This window comes from Amia ocellicauda, chromosome 22, assembly GCF_036373705.1.
Source record: "Amia ocellicauda isolate fAmiCal2 chromosome 22, fAmiCal2.hap1, whole genome shotgun sequence".
Lineage (NCBI taxonomy): Eukaryota > Metazoa > Chordata > Actinopteri > Amiiformes > Amiidae > Amia > Amia ocellicauda.
In genome coordinates this window covers 8,536,128-8,548,270 of record NC_089871.1, presented here as the reverse complement: position 1 = coordinate 8,548,270, position 12,143 = coordinate 8,536,128, and the positions used below count along the sequence as shown (strand labels likewise).

The 12,143-nt window shown below is 44.7% G+C and overlaps 1 protein-coding gene across 1 annotated transcript; it reads right to left on the bottom strand.

Annotated features, from left to right (window-relative positions):
• Nucleotides 1–89: 89 nt before the first annotated feature.
• Nucleotides 90–8,704, bottom strand: aifm4 (apoptosis inducing factor mitochondria associated 4). The gene is made up of 19 exons (XM_066696164.1): nt 8,551–8,704; nt 7,552–7,621; nt 7,127–7,236; nt 6,413–6,522; nt 6,001–6,045; nt 5,786–5,867; nt 5,507–5,619; nt 5,286–5,372; nt 5,017–5,108; nt 4,666–4,796; nt 4,368–4,483; nt 4,158–4,229; nt 3,964–4,027; nt 3,701–3,777; nt 3,190–3,307; nt 2,890–2,988; nt 2,519–2,594; nt 2,239–2,343; nt 90–1,737 (listed from the first exon to the last, which is right to left on the bottom strand). Exons 2-19 carry the CDS (start codon nt 7,617–7,619, stop codon nt 1,704–1,706), a joined length of 1,599 nt encoding a protein of 532 aa, XP_066552261.1. The 5' UTR covers nt 7,620–7,621; nt 8,551–8,704; the 3' UTR covers nt 90–1,703.
• Between the last annotated feature and the right edge of the window lie 3,439 nt (nt 8,705–12,143).

Here is a 12,143-nt window from a genome sequence, read left to right as displayed (position 1 = left end):
AGCGCTGTCCTCACCGCAGTAGTGTCGACTGGGGGCCGGGAGGACAACAGTCTTGTCAAACAGTTCAACAAAGACAAGCCAGGCTCCGCTTCCTTCTGGATGTACTTTATTTTCAAAGTCGGTACAAACAAAGAAAACCGACATGGAACACAAACGGCTGCAACACATACCCAGTTCCTGATTTTATTCTCAAATTAACCTGCATTTGTTGTCAAAGACCCAAATCTGACCCCTCACAACATCTACTTGCATTTAAAAAGTAAAGCGCTTAAACATTTAACTGACTTGAGGAGTCTTCAGCAGCTGTGAGTTCCGTCTTTCACTGACTAAACACATAAATGTAACAAACCACGGTATATGCCAAAGAAATGCCCAGGGCCTGTTGGTTCAGAGCCACACTATATAACGGAGTCCATCACATGACTACACATGACTGTCAGAGAACAGTTAAAATGGCATTTCAAGTGAATTATGCCTGAGGTCTGTTTGTGGTACGAAGCAGAAGACTTTTCAGAGTGACGTTTGTGGAGTTAAATACATCGACAGCTTTTCGCTCACTCGTGTCTTGCGAGCGTCTATACAGAGGAGAACAAAAAGATAAAAGCAAAAATCCCAAAGCAAGTAATATATTCAGACAGTAGGGCAATGCCAGTCCTGGAGGGTTTATAAGGAACCTTTCAGTTTGGAACTGATTCAGACCTGGAATAAAACAGTGTAATTTAAATTCTTATTCTAATAAAGACTTCCATTAATTAATTAAGACCTGAGGTGGAATGAAAACCAGAAACTGCTGCTGTCCTCTAGGACTGGAATTACCCTCCCTCCTACTGTAGAGTATTACATGAAAGTGCACTAAAGTCTGCCTGATTATTACCACTGCCCCCTGGGGTCCCCAGTTTGATGACACCAGCTGTAATGGTCAAACATGCTTTAAGGTTATGCCGAAATGTGGCCTGGGACCCGGCCCATTATGGTAGGTCATTGCCATGGATTTTGGCTGATAACTTTTGAATCAAAGGAATAAAACATTTTTTGCGGAGGCTTAATTCAAGCCAAAAAGCAGGCAGTGCGTCTCGTCTGAAATCGGGGACCAGGGTGTGTGGAAAAATCAGAGTCTGAAAAACAATCCGCCATACTGTGCAGGAAGTAGTCTATGTCGCACTGCAAACAGATAAGAAACTCACTGAGAGGGATGCACAGCATTTCTCTTTAAAACAGGCCTTGGCTGCTGGATTGGGTTCTTGTTGTTATGTTCGTCCAGACTCTTCTCTGCAAGCTATGTTGTTGCCAGTTGTAACTGAGCATTGTGCAAGGATGTAGTTTGGCGCAAGGTTAAGGGAACACTGCGGATCACCCGCATCTTCGCAGTTATTTCATTTCTGCAATTCTTATTCGTTACCTGCCTGCAACCCAGTCAGCTAACAAGCTCATCTCTCTATCTCATGCTGATGTTTTTTATAACAGCCTTGACACTTGGGTCCATTAAACCCAGCCAAACTGTATTCGCTGGCCAAAGACAGCACGGGGAAACCAATCGAGCAGCCAACTATCAATCACAAGCATTTATAAATGTAGAGATCCAGGATCTGTCTGGTAGTTGTGAAAAAGGAAGAATAAAGGAAGAAAAAACGCAGCCTCTTTATAGGAGGGCAGCGACATTCCCTGGTCTTCCCAGTTGAACGCGATTGAACTGAGCTGCGGTGTCAGGGGAGCTTCAGCCAGCTCAGGTCAGCAGATCTGAAAAACAAGACATTGAAATGAGGCAGTGTGTGTGTGTGTGTGTGTGTGTGTGTGTGTGTGTGTTTGTGTGTGTGGAAACACATACAGCTTTTTGTTATCTTGAATATCCTTTACATCTGCTGCCCCACTGTCCTACTTGTTGAGGGCAGGGTTGGGCAATTTAAAAGAAACCTAGATACAGGATTAAGATTTAAATATCGTGAACATGATGTTGTGATGACGAGTACAATTACGTGGTTATTGTGAATGCATGTCACCCAGCCCCTAGGAGAAACAAGAGCCTTAACTTAACTGGAGTCTGCCTTTACATCGGAAGTCCAAATCTGCATTACTCAAAATGTAATCTCCACATAATCAGGAAGCCTCCTATTAGGACAGAATGTAGCTAAAATACTCAAAATGTGTCTTTTCTGGATTCGTCAGTGCAAACCCTGGTATGAATCGCTCTGACAGGCATTGGGAGTCTGTTGAAGCCAGATTGGGACCCAGTCCACTCACTCGGCCTGTGCTTTAGTAATCCTCTTCCCTGACGCCAGCCTTTCCGCCACCTGGGACACCGTGGGGTCGTAGTTCAAGCTGGCTGCTGCCACAACCATGCCGTCCCTGTTTCAGAGAGAGGAGAGATGGCCGTGACCGATGGAGAAAGGTGGACTTGGGAGGAGTTTGTTTGTTTGTTTGTTTTTGTCCACCGTGTCTGAGACATGACCGTGTGGTATCGCACATCACTCTGACATAACTCCACAGAGCCGCCCACTCGGAAAGAAGCAGTTTTACTCACTTGATATAAAACAGAAGAAACTTCATTTCTTCCACGTTGCCCTTCACGACAATCTCTGTGTACCCTTCGCCAAAGCCTGTGGGACAAACAGCGAGATCAGACACTCAACGGCTCATTTAAGATGCTTCATAAGGATTTAAAAAGGTGTTTTGTTGTTGTAATTTTTTCTCCCTGTTCTCTAAACAATACTGACATTAAATTAAACATGAACTATCATGCCCAGTGCCGTGGTTGTCTGCAGGCAGGCTGATGCTAGAATAATGGTTCGAACTATAACCCTTTGACCCTACGGAGGACATGATGCGACGGTCCCTCCCGAGTGAGCTCGAGCTCAGTGAGCGTCAGCTGAGAGACTCTGGACAGAGAAGTACCTGCGTAACGGACGCTCTTTCCTAGCAGCACCGTCCAGAAGAAGGGGACAGAGTTGATCTCCACTGGCTTGCCTAGCATATTCAGGGCAGCAACCCGTCCTGTGAAGAATTCAGACAGCAGGGGGACAATGTGCATTTAGATCAGGGGCTGCTATCAAGTCCAATGAGGGTGCATCGTTCACAAACCCTGAGTGAGCAACGTGTGTTTGATACACCACCATAGAGTGACAAGAACCCAGGGACAAAACTGGGGCAAGAAAATTCAAAATATTGGAAGTTCAAAGTGTTTTTCTCCCTCACCTTGTGCCTGTGCGAGCTGCCAGTGGCCGATACTGACTCTCGCATCCTTCCGCAGGGCGAGAGGGAAGAACGCCACGTCTCCTGCACAGAACACGTCCGGCACGTTGGTCTTCATGGACTGCGAGAGAGGAGTACCTGAGGTCAGACACCGGGTGGGATCTGGCCTTGTCTCACAGGGGTCATTTCGGAAAGGCTGCCCCTTGTGAAAGCTAAGTGCAGTATGTCATTGGTAATGGTATATTGGGGCGAATTAATTAAAGTCATGATAAAGCATGGAGAAGTGTAGTAAACCATGATGCATACCATCATGCTAAAGGAAACTACGGGACTGGTACAGATGTGTGTGATCAGCTACATTCAGGGGTTCAGATACGTGGTACCCAGATACGCGAACATTTGCAGCACGTTGAGAGTGTCAGCAAGCAACTGTCTAGCTCTCACTAGTGGTTTGTGTTTGTAACTGGCGAAGGGCTCAGTGTCAGCAGAGCATCCAGTGTATAGGGCATCTCACCTTGTCTACAATGACAGCCTGTTTGGAATTCAGTTCAACCGAGCTTCCTTTAAGGAAATCCGAATTGGGCAAGACACCTGGAACAGAGAACAGGAAAGAGTGAGCTTCTTCATCCAATCTTAACTCAAGTGACATCAGATGTAGCCATCTTGAGGACACGCACAACCCCTTAACTCGAAACTTGACCGGAAGTCCAGAAACTTGAACATGATCTGACCAGCGAAAAGAAAATGCCAGGCTCCTCACAAAACTTGTGGGTGTACCTATTCCAATGACGAACACGTCTGCGGGCAAGACCTTCCCACTCTTCAGCACCACTTCTTTGACCTGCGGAGACAGAAGCGGTCAGTTGGCAGTGCAGTGAACATCGCCTGCTTCTCCGTTCATGGTTGGCGTACGGAAGACATTTCGCCGGGTGTTTTACAAGGCAGCAAAAAAACTAGGAAGTGTTCATCACCTGGCCGTTCTCCCCCTTGATCTCAGCCACGCCGTCGTTCATGTAGAAATGGACGTTCTTCTCCTGCAACATCTTAAATACAGAGAGAGGGAACCCCAGGTTAGTGTCGCCCCATTGAGTGAGCTGCACCAGGGTTCAATGTAGCACGCCGTGGTCAAGTCATGGTAGTGTGTGGGACCATAACGGAGCCCCTTAACTTGAGTCGCCCACCTTCATGGTGACTCTGCCAATCTCTGCCCCCAGGGTGTTCTTGTAGGGGGTGTCACTGCTGCCAATCACTGCCACACTGGAAGCCTTGTCCGAGAGGTAGGACGCCACCTCCATACCTGCACAACCACAACAAAAAACAACACAAGTACCCATCAACCAGACAAGACACTTTACCGGTGCCGACGACAACAGGTGCCATGTTTGTGTGTTCTCATCCACTAGGAGTGGTGCAAGAAATCCGGTCCCGGTAAGAGACTATATGAAGAGTTAAGAATTTTTTGCAATGTTGGTGGGTTACCTATGAAGGAGGCACCCAGGATGACTGCGGCCTTGCCCACTGCCTCTTGGTGGATTTTCCCGGCATCATCGGGGGTCTGCAGGACCTTCACGTTGTCTAGGTCAGCACCAGGGCAGTCCAGTGTCCGGGCTCTGTGTGTGAAGCAACAACACAGCACAATCACCCCGGGCCCTCGTCACATGACCTCGAATCCTCTCTCTGGGACTGGCTATGTGTAGCGCAAATATTTTGTGTAGCTTAAAGATCTAACCATGGCCCCCTGAGTTGAAAATGTGGAAGATGGATGAATTTTAGGAAGTCGATTGCAGCATATTGTTACTATGAAAGCTGAAGCAATAGAAGGAGACGCACCTGCAGCCAGTGGCAATGAGAAGCTGGTTGTAATGTTGCACAGAGCCATCGCTGAAAGAGACCATCTTCTTATCAGTGTTCACAGACACGGCCTGTAAAGACACAAGGGTACAAATTCAAAACGTATTGCTTCTCAAACGCTTCCCACAAAGTCTGTTTTTTGACTCTTTCTACTTTCCGTGCAGATTGATGTGCGTTGTTGTGTGCAGTCAGGTCTAATCTTGTAGTTCCAAACCCCAACTCTGACACCAAGCCCCCCGGGGTCTCACCTCCTTTCTCATCCACACCTCAATGTCGTACTGATGGAAGAACTCAATCTGCCGCAGTAGGATGTTCTGGCTGTCCACGTTCATGACCTGGGAAGAACAAGTTGAAAGGGGGCTTATCTCTGACCGGACGAATGAAGACAGATGGTTTTATTCCTGACCGATGTGGGTCTGCTTTATCAGGTCTGGGGGGGAATCACCGGCACCCCCACCGCCACCCCCACCTTGCTCAGCTTGGTCTTGTCATAGGGCAGCAGGTCATCCTTGGTGACCATGATGATGCGGCCCCCATAGTGCTCCTGACGCAGGGTCTCTGCACACAGCAGCGACGCTGGGCCTGTGCCGGACAGACAGATGGACTCAATGAGGGGACAGACATGTGATGAGAGCCATGTACTGGACAGACAGACAGACAGGCACAATTAAGGGGGGCATGTAACCGACGGGGATACACAATAAAGTGTGTGCACCAAACAGACAAAATGACACACTCACTCACTCACCTCCTCCCAGCAGCAGGATGGTGTGGGTCTGTCCCGTCTCTCGGCAGCCCATCCTTTTCACTCTCTTGGTCACCTGCACTGTCTGAGGGCAAACAATGACAAGACTGGTGAGAACTACACCTTGACCCCCCCCCCCCCCCAAACACTGACTAGGGCAGTGCTGGGGTTGGAGAGATCAAATCATAATTGAAGAACAAGTTGAAAGACAGCCTCACCTTTTTATTTATTGTCACAAACACTTTGTTGTCCTTGATTTTTACCTTGGGAAAGAAGAGGAAAATCAGTCTCCAGGCTGCTTTTAATTTTCGCTGTTCACTTCATGGCACTACTTAAACTGAACAGGTGCATTATTCTTTCATGTCCTTTTTAAAATGTATAAATAAATATATATAAGGGGGGGCATGTATACATCTTAACCAATAAAAGAGCCCCACTACTGGTGAACAAGAGTAGTGTTTACAGTAATATGTAGAAATCAGTCAGGGGGCTCTAGTTCATACCTTTTTGGGCTTTAAGAACTATTGTTTGCCAGTATTGTAGTTTGGGGTTCTGTACTGTCCCTGAATACAAGATTATTATAAGCACACAAGGAACCGCAGGTGTAGAAAGAGAGGGACGCCCCCTCACCTTGTGACAGGGCAGACTGTCCAGGCCGGGGAACTCCTCCAGGTCCCCGGACTTCACATTGAAGCAGGCGCCGTGCCAGGGACAGCGCACCCGGTTGCCAGACAGGGCCCCTGCAGCCAAGGAAAGCAACGGGAGAGACAGCTTTAATAACGTGTCCAATGTGTCACTGCTGGGCTCAAAACACATGAGGCTAAGAAGTCATTGAGAGAGATGCAGAAGACACCACGGCCCCCCAGGACCTGCGCAGGAGACCCCTTTGCCTTCCAGGAAAAAACTGACATGTTTGTTAATGGCCACAGTCATCTAACACCACATGCAGGGAAAATCTGCAGGGGCTGGTTTCTTAAAAAATAGACCAAGTCTTTGTCTTAGTATTATTAGGCCAGAAATGATGGAAGAAAATGCTCAATTAAGAGGAAACGCAGAGTAATTTTATGATTAGTGGCAGACACCCTTATGGTGACTTACGGAACAAAGAGCAAAACAAAACTGCTCAAATACAGTACAAAAATTAAGATACTTCAATTCTAAGTTATCCTGAAGCAGAGTAGCCTAACTTTTCAGACTAGTAACAGTCAAAACTGTCAAATGCTCGAAGTTTCATTAAGTGGCACACCATGAAGGTGGCCAGAGAGCTGAACACACTTGCACAATCACACACACACACACACACACACACACACACACACACACACACAAACATAGCTGAGTTACCTTTGCTGAGGGGGGCTCCATAGTGAGTGCACAGGTTGCCCACCGCACTGTACGTCCCCTCGCTGCGCACCAGCAGGACTTTCTGCTTCCCCACCTCTACCTCCTTCATCCTTCAGACAGACGGACACACACGGCTCAGTGACCCGGGCTCAGCGCACAGAGAGATTCAGTTCTCACCTGCAGGGCTGAAATTCAGCGCCAATACTGCCTCACCCATAACTCAGCCCATCTCACTGGACACAATGCAGCCTATACATACAAATATTTAGTGCGGAAGCCTGGCTTACCATCATATATTGCTTAAATTATTAAAACTATTCTATATTATTCCTATTATTGATACAAAATCATTTCTGCCCCCATGTCTGTCCCTATGCTATGCAGACGGTTGATTGGCAGTTGTGTAGGCAGTGCTCGTCACTTACTGTCCATCCTGCAGATCGGACTCCAGACACACCTGCTCCGTGACCTCCTCCTGCTCCTGTGAAGCCATTTCTGTGGGAAAAGTGCAGTTAGCGGTCAGCTTTGAGACAACAGGTGAAAGTGGGAGAGACTCTCTGTGCAGGACCTCGATTCTGATTGGCTGTGGCGCCGCAGGTGTGCGATTGTGATTGGAGAGCACTGTGTAACATGAGGACACCCTCTTCAGCGACAGAGACAAACTGCAAAGACAACCTGTAATAAGAGACTAAACTAAATTATAATTGTGTGCCACCCTTTCGCAATCCAGTTTTGCTTTGGGGATTTCCATCTTAAAAGAATGAAGAGAAGAGGCAGACAAGTTGATTCAATATCCCCTAATCAACAGTTTTCTGTTCCCTAAACCCCTCCCAATGACGTGAGCGTTTTGATCCTAATAATAGGAGCCAGCGTCACGCCAGTCCCCGAGGGCAGGCACCTTTTGTCTGCAGCCCGAATGGGACATCTGGGCAACTCATGACACTGAATACAGCAACAAACAATATGAAACAATTAAACCTGTATTAAAGCACACTCTAGTGGTTACTTGTATGTGCAGTGCTATAGAGTGACCTGAGCTTAAATACTGTGGACTGGAGCATCACGGTTATTGCACAGAAGCATTATAATAAACTGCAATAGTAACTTTTCGCTTTCTGGTATCGCAGATTTCCGCAGGTCTGCCACAGATTTGCAGAATCCCAACGATCCCATTGGTGGAGCCGCGCAGATCTGCATACAAACACGACCTGTGTGTCCGGGGACTGGGCGTGTGTGCCAGAGATAGTATACGTGCTTTTCAGTACACTGTCAATCTGCATTACTAACACCTGAAATAACCTGTTAGATCGTGACGTCAGGGCGGCGCAGTCACGTTATGAAACTGGTCTGTCCACTTCCCTCGGCTCAGTGTGTTACAGATTTTAACCACTTAAGCAGACTACCCCAGAACAAGATTTACTCACCGTTTACTCGTCTCTCGGACACGCAAGTGACTGTCAGCAGTGGGGACAATCGTCGCCGAAAACAAGAGGCAAAGGTCCCCGGCTGTAGCCCCCTCTGCTGTCCAAATCGCTGACTGTGGCCCGGAGAGATGCGACCGAGAGGACCAGTGTTGGTGCAACCGGATCCTGTAACCTAGCTACCCCAGTGCCCTCCCACAGAGCCCGGGGATGGGCTGGAGTCGGGCCGGAGGTGGGGTTAGCATCTTACACCACCGCGCTGTGTGTGTGTTTGGGCGCATTGTTAGTTCAATTAAGCAATTAAGATCTCCGCAGCACAAGGGGGCCTCCAAGAGCGGTTTGGAAAATCCTGTTGGAGATCAGTGCGCGGTACATGCAGGGTTTTAGTGAATATGTTACATTTAAAAGCAATCACAGATCAACAGTAACTTTTAATGACATGTATTGCTTCTAGGAAACAGATATTGTTTGGATAGTAACAATTGTATATGACAGTAAAGTGTGCAGCAGTGTGCAGACGAGCGTGTTTACCTGCAGGATTAGATTGTTATGCACTGCGGGGGTAGTGCAGGGTGAGCTGAACTCCCGGGGGTGTTGTTTCATGTAATTACACATGGATGTGTTTTGTATTTTATCAGCTGCTGTTCTTGCCAGTGATTTATGTTTCTTTGATTTGTTTGCAGATGCCGGTGAAAGGGAGCCTGCCTTGAGCAATTGTCCTCTTTGTGAGCGAGTGATTGTTTCTTTTCTGTGTTTTTCCCCTGGGCTTGTTTTATTTCAGTTTTGTATTTATTTATTTATGTATTTATTTAAAGACACTCGTTACCATAGCGTATCAAAGGACTGGTCTCCTCCTAGTGGTGATTGTCACGTTGTAGCGTAATGTATTATAATGCTTAAAATAAGTCGTTTTTTGTTTATTTTTTTAATTGGGAAGGAATACATTTTATTTTACTTACGTCTCTGCTGACTCTAATTTAACCCTGTGAGACCCAAGCATATAAAAACACGGGGGAAAATATTACAGTATAAATCTTTATTCATTATAAGATTCAAAATTAAGAAATGCTTAATTTTCCCGAACCCACATTTTTGTTTTTAAGGTTTGGAGATGTAGCATATAAACAACATCGGCCCTGAAAGTCAATTCAATCATCTTCTGAGATTAACATTCTACAAATAATTGCAGTAAAATAACTAAAGTAACAGTTGCTATCAAAAACAGCTATTTAAAAAAATATAGATATTCCCCCTTAACAAAGAAGTCAATCTTTAGATAACTATTCAAAATGGTAACACTCATAGTATCTCTGCTGCCTTTCCAACTATTCTAGCAACAAATCCCACCTGTGAATATGAAACAATGCAGGTATACAGATAGTACATTAACTATATTTTTCCTATGCACTTGTGTAGGCTAATTGTGAACTTGCATTTTTATTATGTTTTGATTTGTACTGTATTATTGTACTTTTGTAATGCTCTTACTTTGTAAGAAATAACTAATAATAAACAATAATAGAGTAAAGGTAATAAAGTTTTGAATGCTCAAGTTCTGAAATCATGCATACAATTTAGTGTGGTTTACATGCGATAGTGAAGAAAGCAATTTTTCCATTCTTACATCCAAAAAAAATATATAGCACCTATCATCAACTATATAGCACATCAATAACCAAAACTTCACTATCAATACCTATATAGCACCTGTCAATAACTATCTTAGCTATCAATAACTATATAGAACCCAGCAACAACTTATGAGCCAGTGTTGTAATGTTGCAACAATCACATAATGCTCCCACAATAGCTTAAAAGGTTTGATTTTGAAAATTATTCTTAAACACAGGACTTCTACAGACCATACTCGAGACACCTGTATTTTTGTATATCTCCTCACCTGAAATTGCACAATTGTGAAGCCAAAACCTCAGAAGAAATTAGTTAGACTGACAAGGAAAAGTTTTCTTACCATGTGATGGGAAATACCTCATTTAACCAGTAGGCTTCCACACCAAATGTGACACATGGCAACAATAACAGGCCTTAGGACACAAAAACTGCTTTTCATTTCAATCATGTGATAAGGGTGGGCTTGGGGAGGATATAGTACATGTTGCAGTTGTGCTACATGGGGTCTCACGTGGTTGGGATTTGCTCTACGGAAATTGGCCTTACATACAACAATATCGTTGGGCAACATTCCCAAGGTGGCATACACCAATAATTAATTACTTGGCAAATGTAACTATTCAACCTCTGTAATAGTCAGCATTGCTACATTGCGATTTCTTCATTGCCATTGCAGTCCTTCTGAGTGGCACCCTGAGAAAGAGAAACCATCTGAATAATTAATGTCATATCGCTGCAATGGCCCAGCCACGGACCTGTACAGCCACTGCGCCACTGTTCCCATCTCTAGACCAGTTCACACCTCAAAGCGCAGGAGCTGGGGTTAGATTGGCCTTGTTTGCATTTCACATTCTGGATTAAATGCATTATTTTCGCCTTAATCAGAGAGTGAAAGCATTGTTCATGATCACGTTAACCTACATTAATCGATCACTCAAAAGTAGATCCTTTATCATGTCAGTTACTCCACCAGACAGTAAAACCACAACAAATCACTTCTATTGTTGCAATAAATTGTGCCAGACTCCTTAGAACAATGATCATTCAAATTGTATTTCAGCCAGTACCCGAACATGAACCATGAACAAGGTTTTACCATTATTTTCATATCTCTTTCTTTATATAACATACCTTACATATGTGTAGAAAATGTAACTCAATTTTCCTCCATTCATCGGATTACACACACATCATCTTTATTCTGGTGGAAAGTTTAAATATGAATGATTTGCTCCAGCAGAGGGTGGGTGTGCCTCACTGAGGCAACTGAGCGTGGAAATGATACAATACTTGTAAATAATTGCCAAATAAGGACAAGACAGTCCAAATGTCGTTTGGGCAGACAAAACGTCTCCTATCTCCCATCAGCTGCTTGACTGTGCGTTCCCCTGAAGTGAGTTACTGCACCCAGGTGTGTACATTACACAATGTTGTTTTTGTTATCCTCATTAGATCTATATAACACCCAGTCTATTGGAGAATTGGATAATACAAGCGATACATAACCTCCTTGGTAGAAATGGATGTTACAACTAATTCACCGGTAGATGTCGACATTTCCTTCTCAGAACACAGCCCCGATTCACCTACCAATTCCTATTTTTAATCATTTTTAATAATAATAATAATAATAATAATAATAATAATAATAATAATAATAATAATAATAATGATAATGTATTTATTTATTTATCCAACGGTTTCATACAAAGCAAGTTATATGGGTATTTGTATGTCATTACCAGAACAATATGGGTTCAGTGTTACAACAGCAATGTTTCAAGACTGTTGTAGATGTGTTAGTGTTATCTGCTCTGATACGGCTTTTGTCTAGCTTTCGTGTTGACACCCTATGGTCCTTTGTGTCTAAGGTGCAAAGTCAAATCTCGCTCTGTCCTGCCTGTGTGAAATAACCAGGGTTGTATAACATCTACACTGTCACGGTGGAGTCGTTATGTATATAC

Coding starts and splice junctions, on each gene's coding strand:
- aifm4 (XM_066696164.1), bottom strand. CDS start 7,619: ATGGCTTCACAGGAGCAGGAGGAGGTCACGGAGCAGGTGTGTCTGGAG. Junction 5,620..5,785: donor CATCCTGCTGCTGGGAGGAG/GTGAGTGAGTGA, acceptor TGTCCGGCACAG/GCCCAGCGTCGCTGCTGTGT. Junction 5,373..5,506: donor ACAAGACCAAGCTGAGCAAG/GTGGGGGTGGCG, acceptor TGTTCTTCCCAG/GTCATGAACGTGGACAGCCA.